The sequence below is a fragment of the Rattus norvegicus genome, chromosome 3, assembly GCF_021556685.1.
Source record: "Rattus norvegicus strain SHRSP/BbbUtx chromosome 3, alternate assembly SHRSP_T2T, whole genome shotgun sequence".
In the NCBI taxonomy this organism is placed as follows: domain Eukaryota; kingdom Metazoa; phylum Chordata; class Mammalia; order Rodentia; family Muridae; genus Rattus; species Rattus norvegicus.
Genome location: NC_141536.1, coordinates 8,647,733 through 8,671,300, shown reverse-complemented (window position 1 = coordinate 8,671,300; position 23,568 = coordinate 8,647,733). Strand labels below are relative to the sequence as shown.

The 23,568-nt window shown below is 42.2% G+C and overlaps 1 protein-coding gene across 37 annotated transcripts in view; it reads right to left on the bottom strand.

Moving 5' to 3' along the window:
* Positions 1–13,381: 13,381 nt before the first annotated feature.
* Abo3 (histo-blood group ABO system transferase 3) overlaps positions 13,382–23,568 on the bottom strand; it is a 126,028-nt gene continuing 115,841 nt past the window's right edge. For 26 of the 37 annotated variants that reach the window (XM_087654326.1, XM_087654329.1, XM_087654328.1 and 23 more), the window contains one exon: positions 13,382–18,531. In XM_087654326.1, the coding sequence (XP_087510452.1) occupies positions 17,844–18,531 (688 nt within the window). In that variant the 3' untranslated portion in view covers positions 13,382–17,843. 37 annotated transcript variants of the gene reach the window in all.

Sequence of the window (23,568 nt, the reverse complement as noted above, 5' to 3'; positions counted from 1 at the left end):
TTTTCCTGCGTTTCTCTAAGGGAGTTCTTCATGTCTTTCTTGAAGTCCTCCAGCATCATGATCAAATGTGATTTTAAATCTAGATCATGCTTTTCTGGTGTTTGGATATTCAATGTTTGCTTTGGTGGGAGAATTGGGCTCTGATGATGCCGTGTAGTCTTGTTTCTGTTGCTTCGGTTCCTGCGCTTGCCTCTCACCATCAGGTTTTCTCTGGTGTTACTTTGTTCTGCTATTTCTGATGGTGGCTAGACTGTCCTATAGGCCTGTGTGTCAGGATTGCTGTAGACCTGTTTTCCTGTTTTCTTTCAGCCAGTTATGGGAACAGAGTGTTCTGCTTTCAGGCATGTGGCCTTTCCTGTCTACTGTTCTTCAGCTCTTCCTGTGGGCCTGTGTCCTGAGTCCACCAGGCAGGTCGCTTGGTCAGAAAAGTTGGTCTTACCTGTGGTCCCATGGCTCAAGTTGCTCATTGGGGGTTGCTTTTAAGCTCTTGGTGAGGGCAGCAACCTGGAGGGTCTGCGCCACCTTTTGCCGGAGCCCCCATGCACCGGGGTCCCAGATGGCATTAGGTCTTTTTCTCTGGAGTCAGAAATGTTGGCAGAGTGTAGTTTCTTCTGGCTTCCTGTCCCTCTGAAGGTTTAGCTCTCCCTCACACGGGATTTGGGTGCAGAGAACTCTTGACCCATTCCCTTCAGGTCCGGCAAGTGTCTGGACTGCCAAAACTGGTCTTTAATAACAACAAAATCAACATAAATCCACATATACATGGAAACTGAATGACTCTCCACTCAATGATAACTCTAACCAGAAAAGAAATTAAAGACATTATAGGATTAAAGAAAATGAAGGCACAACATAGCCAAACTAATGGGACACAATGAAAACAATGCTAAGAGTAAAATTCATAGCTCTGAGTGTCTCCATAAAGAAAACTGGTGAATGCATAATCTAGCAGCATAACAGCACATCTGAAAGCTCTAGAAAAAAGAAGCAAATACAGCCAAGAGGAGCAGATGGCCAGAAATAACCAGACTCAAGGCTGAAATTAATCAGTAGAATTAAAGAGAACTATATGAATAATCATCAAAACCAGGAGCTGGGTCCGCCCGGTTCAGGCGCCCGCGCTCCGCACGCGGAGCTGGGGAGCTGGGAAGTAGGTATTGTTCTGCTTCTCCAAGACAAATGGCTGGCTTGGAAGTGTAACTCTCCCTGCTCTGTGGATCCCTGCCAGGTTCTCTTTTGGCACTTTGGGATCCGAGGTAACCATGCTGTGATGAGCACCTCGGGAGGGACAGTTTTTTACAGGCTTAAAAATTTCCTTTTTTGGTGAGAGAGAGACCCAACCACCTGGTCAGGTGGGCACTCCTGAGGCTGCAGAGCGGAAGAGACCACCAACACTGCCCACCCCTGCCCACATCCCTGGCCCAAGAGGAAACTGTATAAGGCCTCTGGGCTCCCGTGGGGGAGGGCCCAGGAGCGGCAGGACCCCTGCCTGAGACACCGCTGGAACCTGAAGGAAACAGACTGGATAAACAGTTCTCTGCACCCAAATCCCGTGGGAGGGAGAGCTAAACCTTCAGAGAGGCAGACAAGCCTGGGAAACCAGAAGAGACTGCTCTCTGCACACACATCTCGGACGCCAGAGGAAAACACCAAAGGCCATCTGGAACCCTGGTGCACTGAAGCTCCCGGAAGGGGCGGCGCATATCTTCCTGGTTGCTGCCGCTGCAGAGAGCCCATGGGCAGCACCCCACGAGCGAACTTGAGCCTCGGGACCACAGGTAAGACCAACTTTTCTGCTGCAAGAAAGCTGCCTGGTGAACTCAAGACACAGGCCCACAGGAACAGCTGAAGACCTGTAGAGAGGAAAAACTACATGCCCGAAAGCAGAACACTCTGTCCCCATAACTGACTGAAAGAGAGGAAAACAGGTCTACAGCACTCCTGACACACAGGCTTATAGGACAGTCTAGCCACTGTCAGAAATAGCAGAACAAAGTAACACTAGAGATAATCTGATGGCGAGAGGCAAGCGCAGGAACCCAAGCAACAGAAACCAAGACTACATGGCATCATCGGAGCCCAATTCTCCCACCAAAACAAACATGGAATATCCAAACACACCAGAAAAGCAAGATCTAGTTTCAAAAATCATATTTGATCATGATGCTGGAGGACTTCAAGAAAGACGTGAAGAACTCCCTTAGGGAAACACAGGAAAACATTAATAAACAAGTAGAAGCCTACAGAGAGGAATCGCAAAAATCCCTGAAAGAATTCCAGGAAAACAAAATCAAACAGTTGAAGGAATTAAAAATGGAAATAGAAGCAATCAAGAAAGAACACATGGAAACAACCCTGGATATAGAAAACCAAAAGAAGAGACAAGGAGCTGTAGATACAAGCTTCACCAACAGAATACAAGAGATGGAAGAGAGAATCTCAGGAGCAGAAGATTCCATAGAAATCATTGACTCAACTGTCAAAGATAATGTAAAGCGGAAAAAGCTACTGGTCCAAAACATACAGGAAATCCAGGACTCAATGAGAAGATCAAACCTAAGGATACTAGGTATAGAAGAGAGTGAAGACTCCCAGCTCAAAGGACCAGTAAATATCTTCAACAAAATCATAGAAGAAAACTTCCCTAACCTAAAAAAAGAGATACCCATAGACATACAAGAAGCCTACAGAACTCCAAATAGATTGGACCAGAAAAGAAACACCTCCCGTCACATAATTGTCAAAACACCAAACGCACAAAATAAAGAAAGAATATTAAAAGCAGTAAGGGAAAAAGGTCACGTAACATATAAAGGCAGACCTATCAGAATCACACCAGACTTCTCGCCAGAAACTATGAAGGCCAGAAGATCCTGGACAGATGTCATACAGACCCTAAGAGAACACAAATGCCAGCCCAGGTTACTGTATCCTGCAAAACTCTCAATTAACATAGATGGAGAAACCAAGATATTCCATGACAAAACCAAATTTACACAATATCTTTCTACAAATCCAGCAATACAAAGGATAATAACTGGTAAAGCCCAACATAAGGAGGCAAGCTATACCCTAGAAGAAGCAAGAAACTAATCGTCTTGGCAACAAAACAAAGAGAATGAAAGCACACAAACATAACCTCACATCCAAATATGAATATAACGGGAAGCAATATTCACTATTCCTTAATATCTCTCAACATCAATGGCCTCAACTCCCCAATAAAAAGAAATATATTAACAAACTGGATACGCAACGAGGACCCTGCATTCTGCTGCCTACAGGAAACACACCTCAGAGACAAAGACAGACACTACCTCAGAGTGAAAGACTGAAAAACAACTTTCCAAGCAAATGGTCTGAATAAGCAAACTGGAGTAGCCATTCTAATATCAAATAAAATCAATTTTCAAATAAAGACATCAAAAAAGATAAGGAAGAACACTTTATATTCATCAAAGGAAAAATCCACCAAGATGAACTCTCAATCCTAAATATCTATGCCCCAAATACAAGGGCACCTACATACATAAAAGAAACCTTACTAAAGCTCAAAACACACATTGCACCTCACACAATAATAGTAGGAGATTTCAACACCCCACTCTCATCAATGGACAGATCATGGAAACAGAAATTAAACAGTGATGTCGACAGACTAAGAGAAGTCATGAGCCAAATGGACTTAACAGATATTTATAGAACATTCTATCCTAAAGCAAAAGGATATACCTTCTTCTCAGCTCCTCATGGTACTTTCTCCAAAATTGACCATATAATTGGTCAAAAAACGGGCCTCAACAGGTACAAAAAGATAGAAATAATCCCATGCGTGCTATCGGACCACCACGGCCTAAAACTGGTCTTCAATAACAATAAGGGAAGAATGCCCACATATACGTGGAAATTGAACAATGCTCTACTCAATGATAACCTGGTCAAGGAAGAAATAAAGAAAGAAATTAAAAACTTTTTAGAATTTAATGAAAATGAAGGTAAAACATACCCAAACTTATGGGACACGATGAAAGCTGTGCTAAGAGGAAAACTCATAGCGCTGAGTGCCTGCAGAAAGAAACAGGAAAGAGCATATGTCAGCAGCTTGACAGCACACCTAAAAGCTCTAGAACAAAAAGAAGCAAATACACCCAGGAGGAGTAGAAGGCAGGAAATAATCAAACTCAGAGCTGAAATCAACCAAGTAGAAACAAAAAGGACCATAGAAAGAATCAACAGAACCAAAAGTTGGTTCTTTGAGAAAATCAACAAGATAGATAAACCCTTAGCCAGACTAACGAGAGGACACAGAGAGTGCGTCCAAATTAACAAAATCAGAAATGAAAAGGGAGACATAACTACAGATTAAGAGGAAATTCAAAAAATCATCAGATCTTACTATAAAAACCTATATTCAACAAAACTTGAAAATCTTCAGGAAATGGACAATTTCCTAGACAGATACCAGGTATCAAAGTTAAATCAGGAACAGATAAACCAGTTAAACAACCCCATATCTCCTAAGGAAATAGAAGCAGTCATTAAAGGTCTCCCAACCAAAAAGAGCCCAGGTCCAGACGGGTTTAGTGCAGAATTCTATCAAACCTTCATAGAAGACCTCATACCAATATTATCCAAACTATTCCACAAAATTGAAACAGATTGATCACTACCGAATACCTTCTACGAAGCCACAATTACTCTTATACCTAAACCACACAAAGACCCAACAAAGAAAGAGAACTTCAGACCAATTTCCCTTATGAATATCGACGCAAAAATACTCAATAAAATTGTGGCAAACCGAATTCAAGAGCACATCAAAACAATCATCCGCCATGATCAAGTAGGCTTCATCCCAGGCATGCAGGGATGGTTTAATATACGGAAAACCATCAACGTGATCCATTATATAAACAAACTGAAAGAACAAAACCACATGATCATTTCATTAGATGCTGAGAAAGCATTTGACAAAATTCAACACCCCTTCATGATAAAAGTCCTGGAAAGAATAGGAATTCAAGGCCCATACCTGAACATAGTAAAAGCCATATACAGCAAACCAGTTGCTAACATTAAACTAAATGGAGAGAAACTTGAAGCAATCCCACTAAAATCAGGGACTAGACAAGGCTGCCCACTCTCTCCCTACTTATTCAATATAGTTCTTGAAGTTCTAGCCAGAGCAATCAGACAACAAAAGGAGGTCAAGGGGATACAGATCGGAAAAGAAGAGGTCAAAATATCACTATTTGCAGTTGATATGATAGTATATTTAAGTGATCCCAAAAGTTCCACCAGAGAACTACTAAAGCTGATAAACAACTTCAGCAAAGTGGCTGGGTATAAAATTAACTCAAATAAATCTGTTGCCTTCCTCTATACAAAAGAGAAACAAGCCGAGAAAGAAATTAGGGAAACAACACCCTTCATAATAGACCCAAATAATATAAAGTACCTCGGTGTGACTTTAACCAAGCAAGTAAAAGATCTGTACAATAAGAACTTCAAGACACTGAAGAAGGAAATTGAAGAAGACCTCAGAAGATGGAAAGATCTCCCATGCTCATGGATTGGGAGGATTAATATAGTAAAAATGGCCATTTTACCAAAAGCAATCTACAGATTCAATGCAATCCCCATCAAAATACCAATCCAATTCTTCAAAGAGTTAGACAGAACAATTTGCAAATTCATCTGGAATAACAAAAAACCCAGGATAGCTAAAGCTATCCTCAACAATAAAAGGACTTCAGGGGGAATCACTATCCCTGAACTCAAGCAATATTATAGAGCAATAGTGATAAAAACTGCATGGTATTGGTACAGAGACAGACAGATAGACCAATGGAATAGAATTGAAGACCCAGAAATGAACCCACACACCTATGGTCACTTGATTTTTGACAAAGGAGCCAAAACCATCCAATCGAAAAAAGATAGCATTTTCAGCAAATGGTGCTGGTTCAACTGGAGGGCAACATGTAGAATAATGCAGATCGATCCATGCTTATCACCCTGTACAAAGCTTAAGTCCAAGTGGATCAAGGACCTCCACATCAAACCAGACACACTCAAACTAATAGAAGAAAAACTAGGGAAGCATCTGGAACACATGGGCACTGGAAAAAATTTCCTGAACAAAACACCAATGGCTTACGCTCTAAGATCAATAATCGACAAATGGGATCTCATAAAACTGCAAAGCTTCTGTAAGGCAAAGGACACTGTGGTTAGGACAAAACGGCAACCAACAGATTGGGAAAAGATCTTTACCAATCCTACAACAGATAGAGGACTTATATCCAAAATATACAAAGAACTCAAGAAGTTAGACCGCAGGGAAACAAATAACCCTATTAAAAATGGGGTTCAGAGCTAAACAAAGAATTCACAGCTGAGGAATGCCGAATGGCTGAGAAACACCTAAAGAAATGTTCAACATCTTTAGTCATAAGGGAAACGCAAATCAAAACAACCCTGAGATTTCACCTCACACCATTGAGAATGGCTAAGATCAAAAACTCAGGTGACAGCAGATGCTGGCGAGGATGTGGAGAAAGAGGAACACTCCTTCATTGTTGGTGGGATTGCAGACTGGTAAAACCATTCTGGAAATCAGTCTGGAGGTTCCTCAGAAAATTGGACATTGAACTGCCTGAGGATCCAGCTATACCTCTCTTGGGCATATACCCAAAAGATGCCCCAACATATAAAAAAGACACGTGCTCCACTATGTTCATCGCAGCCTTATTTATAATAGCCAGAAGCTGGAAAGAACCCAGATGCCCTTCAACAGAGGAATGGATACAGAAAATGTGGTACATCTACACAATGGAGTATTACTCAGCTATCAAAAACAACGAGTTTATGAAATTCGTAGGCAAATGGTTGGAACTGGAAAATATCATCCTGAGTGAGCTAACCCAATCACAGAAAGACATACATGGTATGCACTCATTGATAAGTGGCTATTAGCCCAAATGCTTGAATTACCCTAGATCCCTAGAACAAACGAAACTCAAGAAGGATGATCAAAATGTGAATGCTTCACTCCTTCTTTACATGAGGAAAAAGAATACCCTTGGCAGGGAAGGGAGAGGCAAAGATTAAAACAGAGACTGAAGTAACACCCATTCAGAGCCTGCCCCACATGTGGCCCATACATATACAGCCACCCAATTAGACAAGATGGATGAAGCAAAGAAGTGCAGACCGACAGGAGCCGGATGTAGATCGCTCCTGAGAGACACAGCCAGAATACAGCAAATACAGAGGCGAATGCCAGCAGCAAACCACTGAACTGAGAACGGGACCCCCGTTGAAGGAATCAGAGAAAGAACTGGAAGAGCTTGAAGGAGCTCGAGACCCCATATGAACAACAATGCCAAGCATCCAGAGCTTCCAGGGACTAAGCCACTACTTAAAGACTATACATGGACTGACCCTGGACTCTGACCCCATAGGTAGCAATGAATATCCTAGTAAGATCACCAGTGGAAGGGGAAGCCCTGGGTCCTGCTAAGACTGAACCCCCAGTGAACTAGACTGTTGGGGGGAGGGCGGCAATGGGGGGAGGGTTGGGAGGGGAACACCCATAAAGAAGGGGAGGGGGGAGGGGGATGTTTGCCCGGAAACCGGGAAAGGGAAAAACACTCGAAATGTATATAAGAAATACTCAAGTTAATAAAAAAAAAAAACCAGGAGCTGGTTCTTTGAGATAACCAACAAGATAGATAAACCCTTAGTCAGAATAACTAGAGGGCACAGAGACAGTATCCAAATTAACAAAATCAGAAATACATAAAATTGAAAATTAAATAAATTAAAAAATAATCAGATCTTATGACAAAAGCCTATACTCATAAAAAACTGGAAAATATCAATGAAATGGATGATTTTCTAGATAGATACTAGGTGCCAAAGTTAAATCAGGATCAGATAAACCACCTAAACAATCCCATAACCCCTAAAGTAATAAAAACAGTCATTAAAAGTCATTCAAACAAAAAAGGCTCAGGGCCAGATGGTTTTAGTGCAAAATTCTATCAGACCTTAAAAGAAAACCTAATACTAATATTTTTCAAACTATTCTACAAAATAGAAGCAGAAGGAACACTACCTATTTCATTCTATGAAGCCACAATTACACTGATACACCTAAACCGCACAAAAAAGCCAACAAACAAAGAGGACTTCGTATCAATTTCCCTTATGAATATTGATGAAAAATACACAATAAAATTATTGAAACCACATCCAAGAGCACATCAAAATGATCATTCAACGTGATCACATAGGCTTCATCCCGAGAATGCAGGGATGAGTCAATATACAGAAATCTATCAATGTAACCCACTATATAAGCAAACTTAATTTTAAAAAAGCACATGAACATCTCATTAGATGCTGAGAAAACATTTAACAAAATACAACACCCATTCATGTTAAAATTCTTGGAAATATCTGGAATTCAAGACCCAAACCTAAGCATAGTAAAAGCAATATACCGTAAACCAGTAGCCAACATCCAATGGAGAAACACTTGAAGCAATCTCCCTAAAATCAAGGAAAAGACAAAGCTGCCCATGCTCTTACTATCTATTCAATATAGTACTTGAAGTTCTAGCCAGAGGAATTAGACAACAAAAGGAGGACAAAGGGATTCAAATTAGAAAGAAGTCAAGATATCACTATTTGCAGATGATATGCGAATAGAACTACAGCTGACAAACGACTTCAGCAATGTAGCTGAGTATAAAATTAACACAAATAAATCAGTATCTTTCTTCTACTCAAAGAATAAATGGACTGAGAAAGAAATTAGGGAAATAACACTCTTCACAATACTCACAAGTAATATGAAGTATCTTGGTATGACTCTAACCAAGCAAGTGAAAGATCTGTAATGACAAGGACCTCAAGTCTCTGAATGAAGAAATTAAAGAAGCCTCAGAAGATCAAAAGATCTCCCATGCTCATGGATTTGCATGATTAATATACTATAAATGGCCATCTTAGCAAAAGCAATCTACAGATTCAATGCAATCCCTATCAAAATTCCAACTCAATTCTTCACAGAGACAGAAAAAGCAATTCGCAAGTTCATCTGGAACAACAACATCCCAGGATAGTGAGAACTATTTTCAACAATAAGAAAACATCTGGGGGAATCACCATCCTTCACCTCAAGCTGTACTACAGAGAAATGGTGATTTAAAAAACAGCATGGTATTGGTCAAAAACAGATAGATCAATGGAATATAATTGAAGACCCAGAATTAAACCCACACACCTATGGTCACCTGATTTTTGACAATGAATCCAAACCATCCAGTGGAAAAAGGACAGCATATTCAAAAATGACACCAATAGATTCAACTAACCTAGACTACTTGCAGCCTTCAGAGACTGAGTCACCAAGCAAAGAGCGTGCATGGGCCACACTAAGGCCCTGAAACATACATAGCAGGTGTGCAGCTTAGTCTCCCTGTAGGTTCCCCAACAACTGGAGTTAAAACTGTCCTATACAACTGTACCCTGATTGTAGTATCCATTCCACAGCAAAGGTGCCTCCTCTGCCCTCTGTGTGAGAGTATATGGTAGAAACATAATGGGCCGGTGTGGGCCTAACTCAGGATGTGGCTCATCCTCTCAGAGGAGGAAGGAGAAACTGATATGGGGTCAGGGGAGGGATTCTGTGAGAGGGGACTGGGAGAAGGCAGCATGTGGTATGCAAATGAATAAATAATAGGAAAACAGTAATATACATAATTACAACTCTGATTTTTTTAACCTGAATCATAAGGGATGGGAGCCACTTTCTTTTCTAAGACTTAATAATCTGGATTTCCTGATTTATTTGCATCAGTATATAGTGGAGGGCCTCCAAAAATTGGTAACCCTTTTACTATTTAGAGAGAATCAAATTAGTTCTTTTTATAAAATGAAATTACTTATTCTGGGGATACTTATTGTTAGTTTTCCCCCTAAAAATGACTGCAAACTCTCTGCCAATGTTCTTTTTGTGCCCACAATGATGCATTTTCAGCATTAAAAAAGACATTGCTGTTTCTAGTTGTCTTTCACAACTGTCTTTCCTTAGTAGACAGGAAAAAATGGCTTGTGTTGTTAGTCAGTTTTCTGACATTAAGGAATTGACTCTAATAGTCTTTGGATGACCTCTATTCATAATCTCTGTCTTAAACATTTCAGAGAAACCTTTATCCCTGAATCCTAAGGAACTGTTTGTCAACAGTCCTTTAGAGAATGACCTAATCTTTCACAGCCACAGCAATGGGAACTTTGTATTTTTATATCTCCTGTAATTGTTTGTACAATCATAACTGAAATGTGAACATTAGATTCTAAATCCACAATAGTTTTAACACATTCATTAAAAGGTGCAGATCTTCCTCTTTCATGTCAAATAGACTTTTTGCATTCAGCATTAGCAAATTCAAAGGCTAAAGATTTAGTTAAAAATTTTCTAGCATTTGGATCTGATATTGCTTTATTTAGAGATGTAGTTAGTCTTTGTACAAAGCCAGAGAAAGATTCATTTGATTTTTCTTTGGCCAATGTGTTGTTATCTTCTATGGTATCTTCTATGCCTGAGATTCTCTCTTCCATCTCTTGTATTCTATTGTATATCTCTTTAGAGATTTTCCATCTCCAGGGTTACCTCCCTTTGTGATTTCTTACTGTTTCTGTTTCCATTTTTAGGTCTTCAACTGTTTTATTCATTTCCTTCACCTTTTTTGATTGTGTTTTCCTGTATCTCCTTAAGGGATTTATTTGTTTCTTGAGGGCTTCTACCTGTTTGACTGTTTTTCTATAATTTTTCATTGTTTAAAAATTTCATTTGTTTTTTACACTCCAGAATTTATTCCCCTCCTGGTCCACCCTCCAACTGTTCCACATACCATACCTCCTTCCCAACCGCTGTCTCCACAAGGATGTCCCCACTCCCCCAAACCCCCATCCCACCAGACCTCTAAACTCCCTGGGGCCTCCAGTCTCTTGAGGATTAGGTGCATCTTCTCTGACTGAACCCAGACCCAGCAATTCTCTACTGTATATGTGTTGGGTCCTCATATCAGCTGATGTATGCTGCCTGGTTGGTTGTCCAGTGTCTGATCTCAGGGGTCCAGGCTAGTTGAGACTGCTGTTCCTCCTACAGGAACACCCTCCTCCTCAGCTTCTTAAAGCTTTTCCCTAATTCAACCACAGTAATCAGCAGCTTCTGTCCATTGTTTGAATGCAAATATCTCCATCTGACTCTTTCAACTGTTTGTTGGGTCTTTTGGAGGGCAGTCATGATAAGTCCCTTTCGGCAATTGCTCCAGAGCCTCAGTAATAGTGTCAGGCCTTGGGGCCTCCCCTTGAGCTACATCCCACTTTGGGCCTATTGCTGGACCTTCTTTTTCTCATATTCCTCTCCATTTCCATCCCTGAAGTCCTTCCAGACAGAAACAATTATGGGTCAGAGTTCTGCCTGTGGGATATTAATCCCATCCCTCACTTGATGCCCTGTCTTTCAACTGGAGGTGGACTCTACAAGTTCCCTCTCCCCAGTGTGGGGCATTTCATATAATGTCCCTCCCTCTGAGTCCTGAGAGTCTCTCAACTCCCAGGTTTTTTGGTATATACTGGAGAGTCCCCCTCCAACCTCTCCTGAGACTATCTCCTGAGGTTGCCTGTTTCTATTCTTTATGCTGTCCTCAGGGCTTTAGACCATTTCCCCCACCCAGTAACTGATCTTTTTTCCCTCTTCCCTTCCCTGTCTCTTTTCCCTCCCAGGTCCCTCTTTCCCTCTTCCCCCTCATGATTGCTTTCTTCTCCTTCCCAAGTGGGACTGAGGCATCCTCACTTGGGACCTTCAGAATACCAATATTCCTATATTTCTTTGAGAGAATTATTCATATCTTCTTTAAAGGCCTTCATCATCAGATAGTATTTCAAATCACAATCTTAATCTTCATACTCAAGGTTTGCTGTAGTAGGAGAGCTGGGTTCTGATGGTACCATGTTTTGTTGACTTGTGTTGATTATGTTCTTGTGCTTGCTTTCACTATCTGGCTGTCTCTGGTGTTAGCTGGCCTGAGTGTTCCCAATTGGAGCAGGACTCCTGAGAGGCAGGTGGGGCTGTGTGCCCAGGGTTAGAGCAGGCCTCCTGGGAGGCTAAAGAACATCAACAAGCCAAATACTTTTATATTGGTAGGAATTTTTGCATATTTTATTAATATAAAATTTTATTAATTAATATAGAAATTTTATTAATATGTTTTTGTTATAACATACTGTATTGTGTTTCAGCTATTGTTTAAGATATTGTACCTTAAACTTTAGGTACAAATATAAGTTATATTTTGTTACAATATACTGTATTATGTTTCAAATATTGTTTAAGGTACTGTATTTATGCAACTTATTTTAAAATATAAAGTGAAGTTCTAATTGTTGAACCTGCTATTATAAACTATTTTGGTTAATTAATAAATCAAATTATTAGTCTATCAAATTTATGGTCATGTTAGATATGAGTTTAGTTAATCACTAAAATAAGCATCCTTTAGTTTCCTGTATATGTTTTCAAAGTTAAATAGATAGTAGATATCTAGAAACAAGCAACATTTCCCTATACAGAGATACACTGTAGGTAAATGGCTTCAAAAACCTCAGTGATCTACATAATATGACATTTGAAGGTATTTTGTTAATAAAGGGTTCTTTGACAGTGAGACATGTCAGCTCCTTCTACTTAAAAAAAAAAGATGATGAGCATCAAAGAACCTCCATATGGAGTTTCCTTAAATGAAATCTAACCACCAGGCAAAAACTGCCATTGCTTCAACTGCTGACCAAATGCGGTGCAAACAGTGGTCCCATGTCCACTGCCACGGGGTGTGGGCACTCAGGGAGGCTGGACACAGGAAGGTTGACTATGCTTATCCCACACTGCCAGTGAAACAGGTGTGGGCTGTAGCAAAGCACCAGGATAACCACTCCAGTAGTGGGGAAACATAGTCTGAGGTGTAGGACAGCTGGAGCTGGCTTGGGAATCCCTAAGCCTGTGAAGAGGCTGAGGTCATAGAGGTCCCAGGCTTTTGGACATCTATGTCATCTATTCAGGAGCCACTTAATGTCAGAGATGAGCTGATAATAGAATCTTGGCACGTGGCTGGATCGATTCCCCCCAGGGAGGGAACAGGGGATCTCTGGCTATTCCCATAGGGATAGTCCTTGGCTTAGCAGTCTTGGGGTGGGGGGTGGCTAGGAGTGCAGAGGGACCTTTTACAGGAGATTAGACAACAGCTCTGTAGGCAAAGGCTATCTCTGTGTCTTCCCAAAGGAGATCTGGATGAAAAGAGGCAGCTCATGATTTTAAAGCATTTATTGTCATGGTCGAAAGTGGATACCCCACTTCTCAGGGTGGTCTTGAGATGAAATCTTTTGCAGGGAGGAAATGTCTGGGAAGGAAAGCTTATTGGTTAAGCCCTTCAGGCCTCTGTGTACCTTATTAGAATGGCAATTCCTGTTTTGAGCCTATATGACCACTGGTCACATCCTTTTCCTCATCTAGATGAGGAGGGGCTTGATGCATTGCCCTTAAGTGACTGATGGCCACAAATCTATGGGAGTGCTGTGGCTAGTGACAGGGGCCTGGTGCGCAGGAGCAGGCAAAGCTCCTACCTTCCCTTCAGAGTCTCCAGGGCTTCTAGCATTAACTCAACTGGGGACCAGGCCACCTTTCACAGTTTCACAGACAGGACATGAAGGGAAGTGACAGCCAAGACAGGTTGTCAAAGCCTTCAGGATTCCTGTTTCATAGAAAAATATGTCATATATTCTGGGCCAAAGCAGTCTTCAGATGAAGATGTAGAACTCTCAGCTCCACCAGTGCCATGCCTCCCTGGATGCTGCCATGTTCCATGATGATGACAGACTGAACCTCTGAACCTGTAAACCAGCCCAATTAAGACTTGCCTTGGTCATGGTGTCAATTCACAGCAGTAAAATCCTAAAATGGAAGTTGGTACCAGGAGTGGGGTATTGCTATGATAGGCCTAACCATGCTTTTGTTTGACAGAATGTGGATTTGGGGAATTTGCATTTGGAAAGTCATGGAATGTTTAAGTGGAGCTTAATGGGCCAACATAGTAGGAATATGGAAGAGGTTGAGGGTCAATTGAACGTGTAAGCCTGCTGGCCCAAAAGTTTTCAGTGGAGAAGAACTTTAATATGAGGACAAGAGACTGTTTTATGTGATGTTTTGGTGAAGAGTGTGCCTGCAATTTGCCATTGTCTGAAGAGACTGCTTAAGGCTAAGGCAAAGATACTTATATTAATTGTATTGACAAAGGAAGTATCAAAAAAGGCCAATAGAGACACTGTTCTTTTGTTAAGTCTGATGAAGAATGTTTTGAACAAATGTAGCAAACTGAGAAAGGAAAAAAACAACAAAATATATAGTTTGAGTGTTAAAGGGACACCAGGAAGTGAAATGGAGCTGAATCCTGTATTCAAAGATATTAAATTAAATTAAAGGACTAGTGACCTTGGGGCAAGATCCCACCCAGCTGAGTTTAGATCCATACAAGCCTTTAATTCTAGGAAGCAAAGACAAGCAGATATATGAGTTCAAGGCCATCCTAGAACAGAGCAAGTTCTAGGTGAAGAAAAACTTAAATGCAAGCTTAGTGGACCACACCTTTATAATCCCAGTGCTTAGGAGACAGGCATACAGATCCCTTGAGTTCCAAGTCAGTCTATGCCATAATTTCCAAGATAGACAAGCTTAGGCAGTGAAGGAGTTGGAAAGCAGAAAGCTAGTGATAATGTAATAGAATAAGGGGGCAATGTTCTAGCCCCAGCAAGCAGCAGAACTCAGCAGCTTTGGACACGTGGTCCTAGCTTTAGGGTCCAGAATAGAAGGGACTACTGGGACAATTGATGTTGTTTAGCTAGAGCTAAAAAATTAGGGGTGATCACTGAGGTGAAATCTTCTGGGAAGTGTTTTGTGAGAGCCTAAAGAAGCTGTGTTCCAGAGGTAACCAAGGTAGTACCTACTGCAGTAACCATACTTGATAATGTATAAGAGTCACCCAGGTGGTATTGGTTTTGAAGGCATAAGGGAGTCATGAAAAAGAGCTGAGGCTTGGCACTGTGAGAGGTGATGAAAGGCTATTGGTGAAAGTGCAGCCACAGTTGCAGTTGACAGCCTAGGACTAAAGGAGTCATGCAAAAGAGTTGAGGCTTAGCACCATAAAGAAAGCCTATGAGAGGCTATTGCTGAAGCATAGTTGCAGTTGAAGACCTCAGTGTATTGGAAATACCAGTACCATAGGATGATCATCAAGAACAGCAGCAGCAGTGCAGTGGATCAACCTAAGCTTAGAGTGCTACAGAGGGCAGAGCTGGAGAAGTGATGCTAGCCCTTTTGGGAGCCCAAAAGATAATATGCAGGTCCTGTACATTGAAAATGAAGCTGTAACCCTGAAGTTGCCTTGGAGACTACAAGATGTTTGAGATTCCAGAGCCCTGTGCTATCTGCTGAGGAAAGCTGCTAACAGGAAGTGAAACCAACCCAGGAGAGAGAAGTTTGTTTCAGTCAACAAAAATTAAAAAAAAGGAGTTGGAGATCTGAAGACCACTTTGATATCAGACATGGAGATGTAGAATTTGGAGTTTGCCCAGCTGGTTTCCTGGCTTGCTTTGGGATTACAGTTAAGTGATTAGATGAATCTCAGAAGAGACCTTTGAACTTTGGACTTTTAACATTGTTGAAACAGCTAAAGACTCATGGGGCTTTGGAAGTTGGACTAAATGAATTTTGCATTATTCTATGCTTGGGTATGGTCCCCATAGACTCATATGTTTGAACAAGCCTAGGGGGCCAGGGAGTGGAATGTGATGGTTTGTATATGCTTGCCCAAGGGAGTGGCACTGTTGGGAGGTGTGCCCTTGTTGGAGTAGGTGTGGTCTTGTGTGTTTGGGTTTAATACCCTTGTCCTAGCTACCTGGTAGTCAGAAATCTGCTAGCAGCCTTCAGATGATGCTCAGCTCTCCCAGTGCCATGCCTGCCTATATGCGCCATCCTTCCTGCCATGATGATAATAGACTGAACCGCTAACCCTGTAAGCCATCCCAATTAAATGTTGTCCTTTATAAGACATGCCTTGGTCATGGTGTCTGTTCAGAGCAGTAAAACCTAATAAACAAAACAGGTCATGACTGTGCCTTATGCCTTTGGAAGAACCTGAACCTCAGAACTGATGTGGTTGGCTAATTCATAATTGCTGCTGGAAAGGTGGCTCAAAGGAGCACTATCTGCTCTTCCAGAGCTCCTGAGTTTAATTGCCAGCAACCACACAGTGGCTCCTAATTGCTGAGAAATAAAGGGTGTGATAAGAAGTCAAGTCCCAGGAGTGTCCAGAACTAGGCAAAGAGCACCTACATAGGCTGTCAAGATTCAGAAGATTAAATAAATGCTGGAATATAAGCCCAAATAACCCAATGTTCACCTGCGTGTGATAGAGAAAAATATCATAGCTATGCATGGTGAGAGGCAGAGAGAGATGAATCTCTTTGAGGTCCAGACTGTCCTGGCCTGGTGGCAAATTTCAGACCAGCCAGAGATACAAAGGGATACTCTCACACACAAAAACAATCTCAAATGTAAAAGTGGAAAACCAGCCAAAGACACAAGAGGCTTTAGGGCCCAGAAACCATTTGGGAACAAGATAAATTAGGATTTAAGAAATTGTTGACTGTCTTTGGATCCTGATTCCCTAACTGGGCTGCCTTCTAGTGCCTCACTTTGGAAAGGATGCACCTAGACCTAGAGATGTGCAATTGGGATATAAAGTGAATGAATAAATTAATGAAAAAAGGAAAATAAAAAAATTGAAGAACACCAGATCTAGGTGTGGTGGCATGTGTGTAACCTCAGGATTCTGGAGTTAGAGGCAGGAGTATGAGGAATTCAGGGCCATCCTTGGCACATAGGCTGAAACTGGGAACTATTAGAGGCTTTCTGTCAATAAAAAGCAAACAATACCCCAATGCTACTCCACCAAAAATGTAAAATTTGGGGCTGAGAACTGAGTTAATTTCTGACACTACAAAAGGAAAAAAGTAATGATCCCTTATATTGGAAATTTTAAATGAAAACTAGAGTGCAAAAGGAGTGTGGTAGACCTAATTCTCAGAAAATTCAGTCAGTAAATGTCTCTAAGATAGAGTCAAGACAGGGAATGCACCTCAGAGGCAGCATACCAAGCTAGTATCCATGATGCCATGGACTCAATCCCAAATTTGTTAAAACAATAAAAAGGAAAGAAAATTTAAAATAACCCTAATCATGTAGAGATACATTTATTCCAAGGAAAGAATAACTAGCCATTAACAGATAAGCCTAACATGAGGAGAGGCACTGGGCACAAGGTGCTGCTTGGCCCCATCAGAGCTGAACATGAGATAAGAACATCTGGTGCCTTTAGGATGACTCTCTCTGCCTTCCTGTCTGTTGCTATGGGCACTAGCCCTCTGTCAATCCTCACAGAAGAGGAAGGAACAACCCAAACTGAGGATGCAAGGGCCACCAGGTAACTGCATGACAGTTTCTCCCATGTTTTAAAGGCTCTACCAGCTCATTAAATACAAGGAGATACATGGGAGATGAAGGTGGTTGACACACTAGGGACTCAATATGTGGTAAGCCAAGTGGTTCTGGGCTCTGCTGGACTCTGAGGTGAAATAGAGGGTGACAGTAAGCAATGTCTCTCAAATCCTTCCACAGACTGGCTACAGGTATGGCCTCTCCAACAGGGATTCAGTTATCAGTTCCTGATCGCCTGATGGTTCTTGGGCACGGCCACATATCTCAGCTTCTTCATGATGGAGGGCCAGCCCAGCAGCTGCTGGTCCCACATGTACTCTGGGGACAGCACCTTTGTCGGCTTATGGTATAGCAGGTACTTGTTCAGATGGCTCTCGTCATGCCACACGGCCTCAATGCCATTGGCCTGGTCCTCCAGCATAGCCTGGTGGCAGGCCTTGGTGAGATGGTGCACCTCCACCACTGACCCCCCAAAGAAGGCTCCCATATAGTAAAAGTCACCCTGGTCCCAGGGGATGTAGGCCTGGGACTGTGGCCGGCGCTCATAGGTAAAGGACTCTCGTCGGCTACGGTAGAAGCCAGGATGCAGGGTGCCAAAGAGTGCTGAGAGAATCTCCACACCCACGTGGTCCCTGAACTTCATGTCCACATCTGCACACACCAGGTAGTCCACCTCATGCTGAAAGCGCTGCTCTGAGAAGTGGCTGATCACCTCCATCCTGTGCATGGACACGTCCTGCCAGCGGGTGTAGTTGCGCACAGTTAGCACCACCAGCCTCCGTCCTGCGCCCAGGGGCACCTGTGGCACATCAGATGGCCGGTCAGTGAATACATAATAGATGACCTTGTGTCCCACCATGAAGTGCTGCTCTGCTGTCTCCAGGAAGAGTTTCAGGAACACCACATACCTGTGAGGGAGGACAAGGGTGTATGGAGAGATTTAACACAGCTAAAACAAAAATTAATGGTACATAGGTACAGACTCTGGAAACCATGGCTATCCTTTGATCCTTCCACTTTATAGCTATCCTGCTCAGTCTTCAGGCTGTACCTAGCTTCACCCTGCTTTTCTGCAGAAGGGTGCAACATCAGCAACCCATCTTATCATGGAAAGCTGATAAAGAGTCCTGGGAGCTTTCAGCCAGGCAGCAGGGCTAACTCCAGCCCAGGCAGATTCCCTACAGGTATCTCTTGTCTTGGCAACTTCTCAGCAGACCATCTCTCCATGAATCTGTCACCCTACCCCAATAATTACATCCCCATCCTATGACATTTCACACCTTACACTTTTGCCTTGACATGAGCAGAGCCTATACTCATACAGTTCCACTTTTAAACCCTTGTAGAAATTGGATGGATTTTTATGGGTCTGGCACCTGCACCCCTCTTTTGTTTACTGTACAGCACCCTATCTCAGTAAAGCAAAAGGTCTCTATATCCCAGACTTCCTCATCAGAGAATTGAAGGTTCCTGGAGACAAGGCGCTCAATAACTCACTTATATCCCTAAGAATCATTCCACATGAACCCCACCAAAGCATGAATCAGTCTCACAGAGTAGAGAAGGCAGGAAAGTCAGGTACCCTAGAAAGAAAGGCAAGCTTAAACCAAACCCTCAGGTCCAAGTACAAAAGGCTTATAACCCAGGTTCTAAGTCATCTCCAAACCCAAGAAGTTTTCATTTCCTTCAGATGGCTGCCACTCCCTTGATCATGTCCAGTGCCCCATGTCTCCACCATGGAAACAGGGAAATGTTTCACCTGGAAAATGTACAAAGCCCTACCCACTTCAGTGGCAGAAATAGGCAAGTGGCAGTTATCCCTGGGCAAAGGCCACCATGGGGCTCCCAGCTACTCCCCTCAGAGGCTTTCTTCTAATAAACAAAGCTCCTACCTACACCTGGCAGGTCTCTTGCTCATTTACCCAGCAGCACCCAGAAAGAGTTGTTTATGTCTTCTTACTATGAAGGACTCTCTTGCTAGGGGCCACAGGCATTTTCAGGTTACCTAATATTTCTCCGGGTAAGTCTCTAACCTCTCTTAAGTCTGACTGATACAAAGGCCTCAGAGTTATTCATCACAGACCTCACCCAGCACTGCAGGGAAGCACAAAGCCCTTCTCATATACAAGCAGCACAAATGGCTTCTCTTCATCCCCACAGCCCTCCACGCAGTAAAAGCACCATCCTGCTTTTCACATCTTCCAACAGGGCATGTTTCTTGCCTGTGCTCTAAAGTCAGCCTGACTCAAAATCTAAGGGTGTCACAGTACCAACCCTTCCTATCCATGTATCCTGCATCTGAAGACACCAGTGACCACAGATCTGCTTGCAACTTGTTCCTCCCTGACAACCTTGGAGATGATGATACGTGTTGGGGAAGGGGAGGGGGGTTTGGACTGTGTATTCAGAGGCTGATTTCTCTTTCCAGTCATCTGGTTGCAATCCAGACTATGGCTCGGTCAACCATCTATAGTTTCAATGGTATGTAAAAATAGTTTTCAATCACATGATTGGTTAAAGAATGAGCTGATCAGACAATCGCTGGGCAGGAGAAGAGAACAGGAAAGGACCTCCAATTGCTGTCTGGGGTCTTAAGAAGAAGAAAGATGAACAGACAAGAAGGTGCAGAGACCATGTGACTCAATCAAGAGGGTTCACCATGAAATTTTGATGAGAGAGAAGACATGAGGACACACATGTAGCAGAGCCGGTGCAACAAGAGATGGCAAGTAACAAGTAGTGGAGCATTTGGCTGTATATGAGCCAAATAATCTGGTTAGAATAGTTCAGGGACAGCCCAGCTTAGTGCTTTCAGGTTGTTAATAAAAATTAAGTGTCAGTGTCTTTAAAACACCCTACAGTAATTTGAGAGTAAAGGTGGCTAAGAAAAGCCCCTGGGATACAGATCGGAAAAGAAGAAGTCAAAATATCACTATTTGCAGATGATATGATAGTTTATTTAAGTGATCCCAAAAGTTCCACCAGAGAAATACTAAAGCTGATAAACAACTTCAGCAAAGTGGCTGGGTATAAAATTAACTCAAATAAATCAGTAGCCTTCCTCTACACAAAAGGGAAACAAGCCGAGAAAGAAATTAGGGAAACGACACCCTTCATAATAGACCCAAATAATATAAAGTACCTCGGTGTGACTTTAACCAAGCAAGTAAAAGATCTGTACAATAAGAACTTCAAGACACTGAAGAAAGAAATTGAAGAAGACCTCAGAAGATGGAAAGATCTCCCATGCTCATGGATTGGCAGGATTAATATAGTAAAAATGGCCATTTTACCAAAAGCGATCTACAGATTCAATGCAATCCCCATCAAAATACCAATCCAATTCTTCAAAGAGTTAGACAGAACAATTTGCAAATTCATCTGGAATAACAAAAAAACCAGGATAGCTAAAACTATCCTCAACAATAAAAGGACTTCAGGGGGAATCACTATCCCTGAACTCAAGCAGTATTACAGAGCAATAGTGATAAAAATTGCATGGTATTGGTACAGAGACAGACAGATAGACCAATGGAATAGAATTGAAGACCCAGAAATGAACCCACACACCTATGGTCACTTGATTTTTGACAAAGGAGCCAAAACCATCCAATGGAAAAAAGATAGCATTTTCAGCAAATGGTGCTGGTTCAACTGGAGGTCAACATGTAGAAGAATGCAGATTGATCCATGCTTATCACCCTGTACAAAGCTTAAGTCCAAGTGGATCAAGGACCTCCACATCAAACCTGATACACTCAAACTAATAGAAGAAAAACTAGGGAAGCATCTGGAACACATGGGCACTGGAAAAAATTTCCTGAACAAAACACCAATAGCTTATGCTCTAAGATCAAGAATCGACAAATGGGATCTCATAAAACTGCAAAGCTTCTGTAAGGCAAAGGACACTGTGGTTAGGACAAATCGGCAACCAACAGATTGGGAAAAGATCTTTACCAATCCTACAACAGATAGAGGCCTTATATCCAAAATATACAAAGAACTCAAGAAGTTAGACCGCAGGGAGACAAATAACCCTATTAAAAAATGGGGTTCAGAGCTAAACAAAGAACCCTATTAAAAATGGGGTTCACAGCTGAGGAATGCCGAATGGCTGAGAAACACCTAAAGAAATGTTCAACATCTTTAGTCATAAGGGAAATGCAAATCAAAACAACCCTGAGATTTCACCTCACACCAGTGAGAATGGCTAAGATCAAAAACTCAGGTGACAGCAGATGCTGGCGAGGATGCGGAGAAAGAGGAACACTCCTCCATTGTTGGTGGGATTGCAGACTGGTACAACCATTCTGGAAATCAGTCTGGAGGTTCCTCAGAAAATTGGACATTGAACTGCCTGAGGATCCAGCTATACCTCTCTTGGGTATATACCCAAAAGACGCCCCAACATATAAAAAAGACACGTGCTCCACTATGTTCATCGCAGCCTTATTTATAATAGCCAGAAGCTGGAAAGAACCCAGATGCCCTTCAACAGAGGAATGGATACAGAAAATGTGGTACATCTACACAATGGAATATTACTCAGCTATCAAAAACAATGGCTTTATGAAATTCGTAGGCAAATGGTTGGAACTGGAAAATATCATCCTGAGTGAGCTAACCCAATCACAGAAAGACATACATGGTATGCACTCATTGATAAGTGGCTATTAGCCTAAATGTTTGAATTACCCTAGATGCCTAGAACAAATGAAACTCAAGACGGATGATCAAAATGTGAATGCTTCATTCCTTCTCTAAAAGGGGAACAAGAATACCCTTGGCAGGGAAGGGAGAGGCAAAGATTAAAACAGAGACTGAAGGAACTCCCATTCAGAGCCTGCCCCACATGTGGCCCATACATATACAGCCACCCAATTAGACAAGATGGATGAAGCAAAGAAGTGCAGACCGACAGGAGCCGGATGTAGATCGCTCCTGAGAGACACAGCCAGAATACAGCAAATACAGAGGCGAATGCCAGCAGCAAACCACTGACCTGAGAATAGGACCCCCGTTGAAGGAATCAGAGAAAGAACTGGAAGAGCTTGAAGGGGCTCGAGACCCCATATGTACAACAATGCCAAGCAACCAGAGCTTCCAGGGACTAAGCCACTACCTAAAGACTATACATGGACTGACCCTGGGCTCTGACCTCATAGGTAGCAATGAATATCCTAGTAAGAGCACCAGTGGAAGGGGAAGCCCTGGGTCCTGCTAAGACTGAACCCCCAGTGAACTAGACTATGGGGGGAGGGCGGCAATGGGGGGAGGGTTGGGAGGGGAACACCCATAAGGAAGGGGAGGGGGGAGGGGGATGTTTGCCCGGAAACCAAAGAATTATTATTAAGTATTAAATAAATAAAAAGAAAAAAAGGAAAAAAAAAAAGAAAAGCCCCTGGAATTCTATTTACAGATCCACCTTAAGTGTGAAGGATTCAAATGGCACCTGGCTGAGAACATAGAGGTAAGGGTAAGCTGGCCTTGGGTTCAGGAAAGAGGAAGATCTTCATTTACTCACCTGTGAGTACACTCAAGCTCAGGAAGATGATTTGCTGAACAAACCTAACACCCACTGCATCTTAAATACAAGAAGCTTGGAGCTTGGTATGCCTGTGCTGCCACCCTGACCATTGTGTGTATATATTTATACATGAGCTTGCGTGAGTGTGACTGTGTGTGTGTGTGTGTGTGTGTGTGTGTGTGTGTGTGTGTGTGTATTTACTTTTCTATGTATTTATGTAGAGGCCAGGGGTTGACTTGGGCCAAGGGTGACTTCTGTCATTCATCCTTTTTTGTTCTTCAGACATGGTTGTTTCATTGACTCTGAAGCCCACTAATTGGCAGGTCTATCCAGAAAGTGACTTGGATCCACTTTTCTCTTCTCTCTACCCCCACCGCTGGAATTACAGGTACATGCCACCATGCCAAGCTAGTAT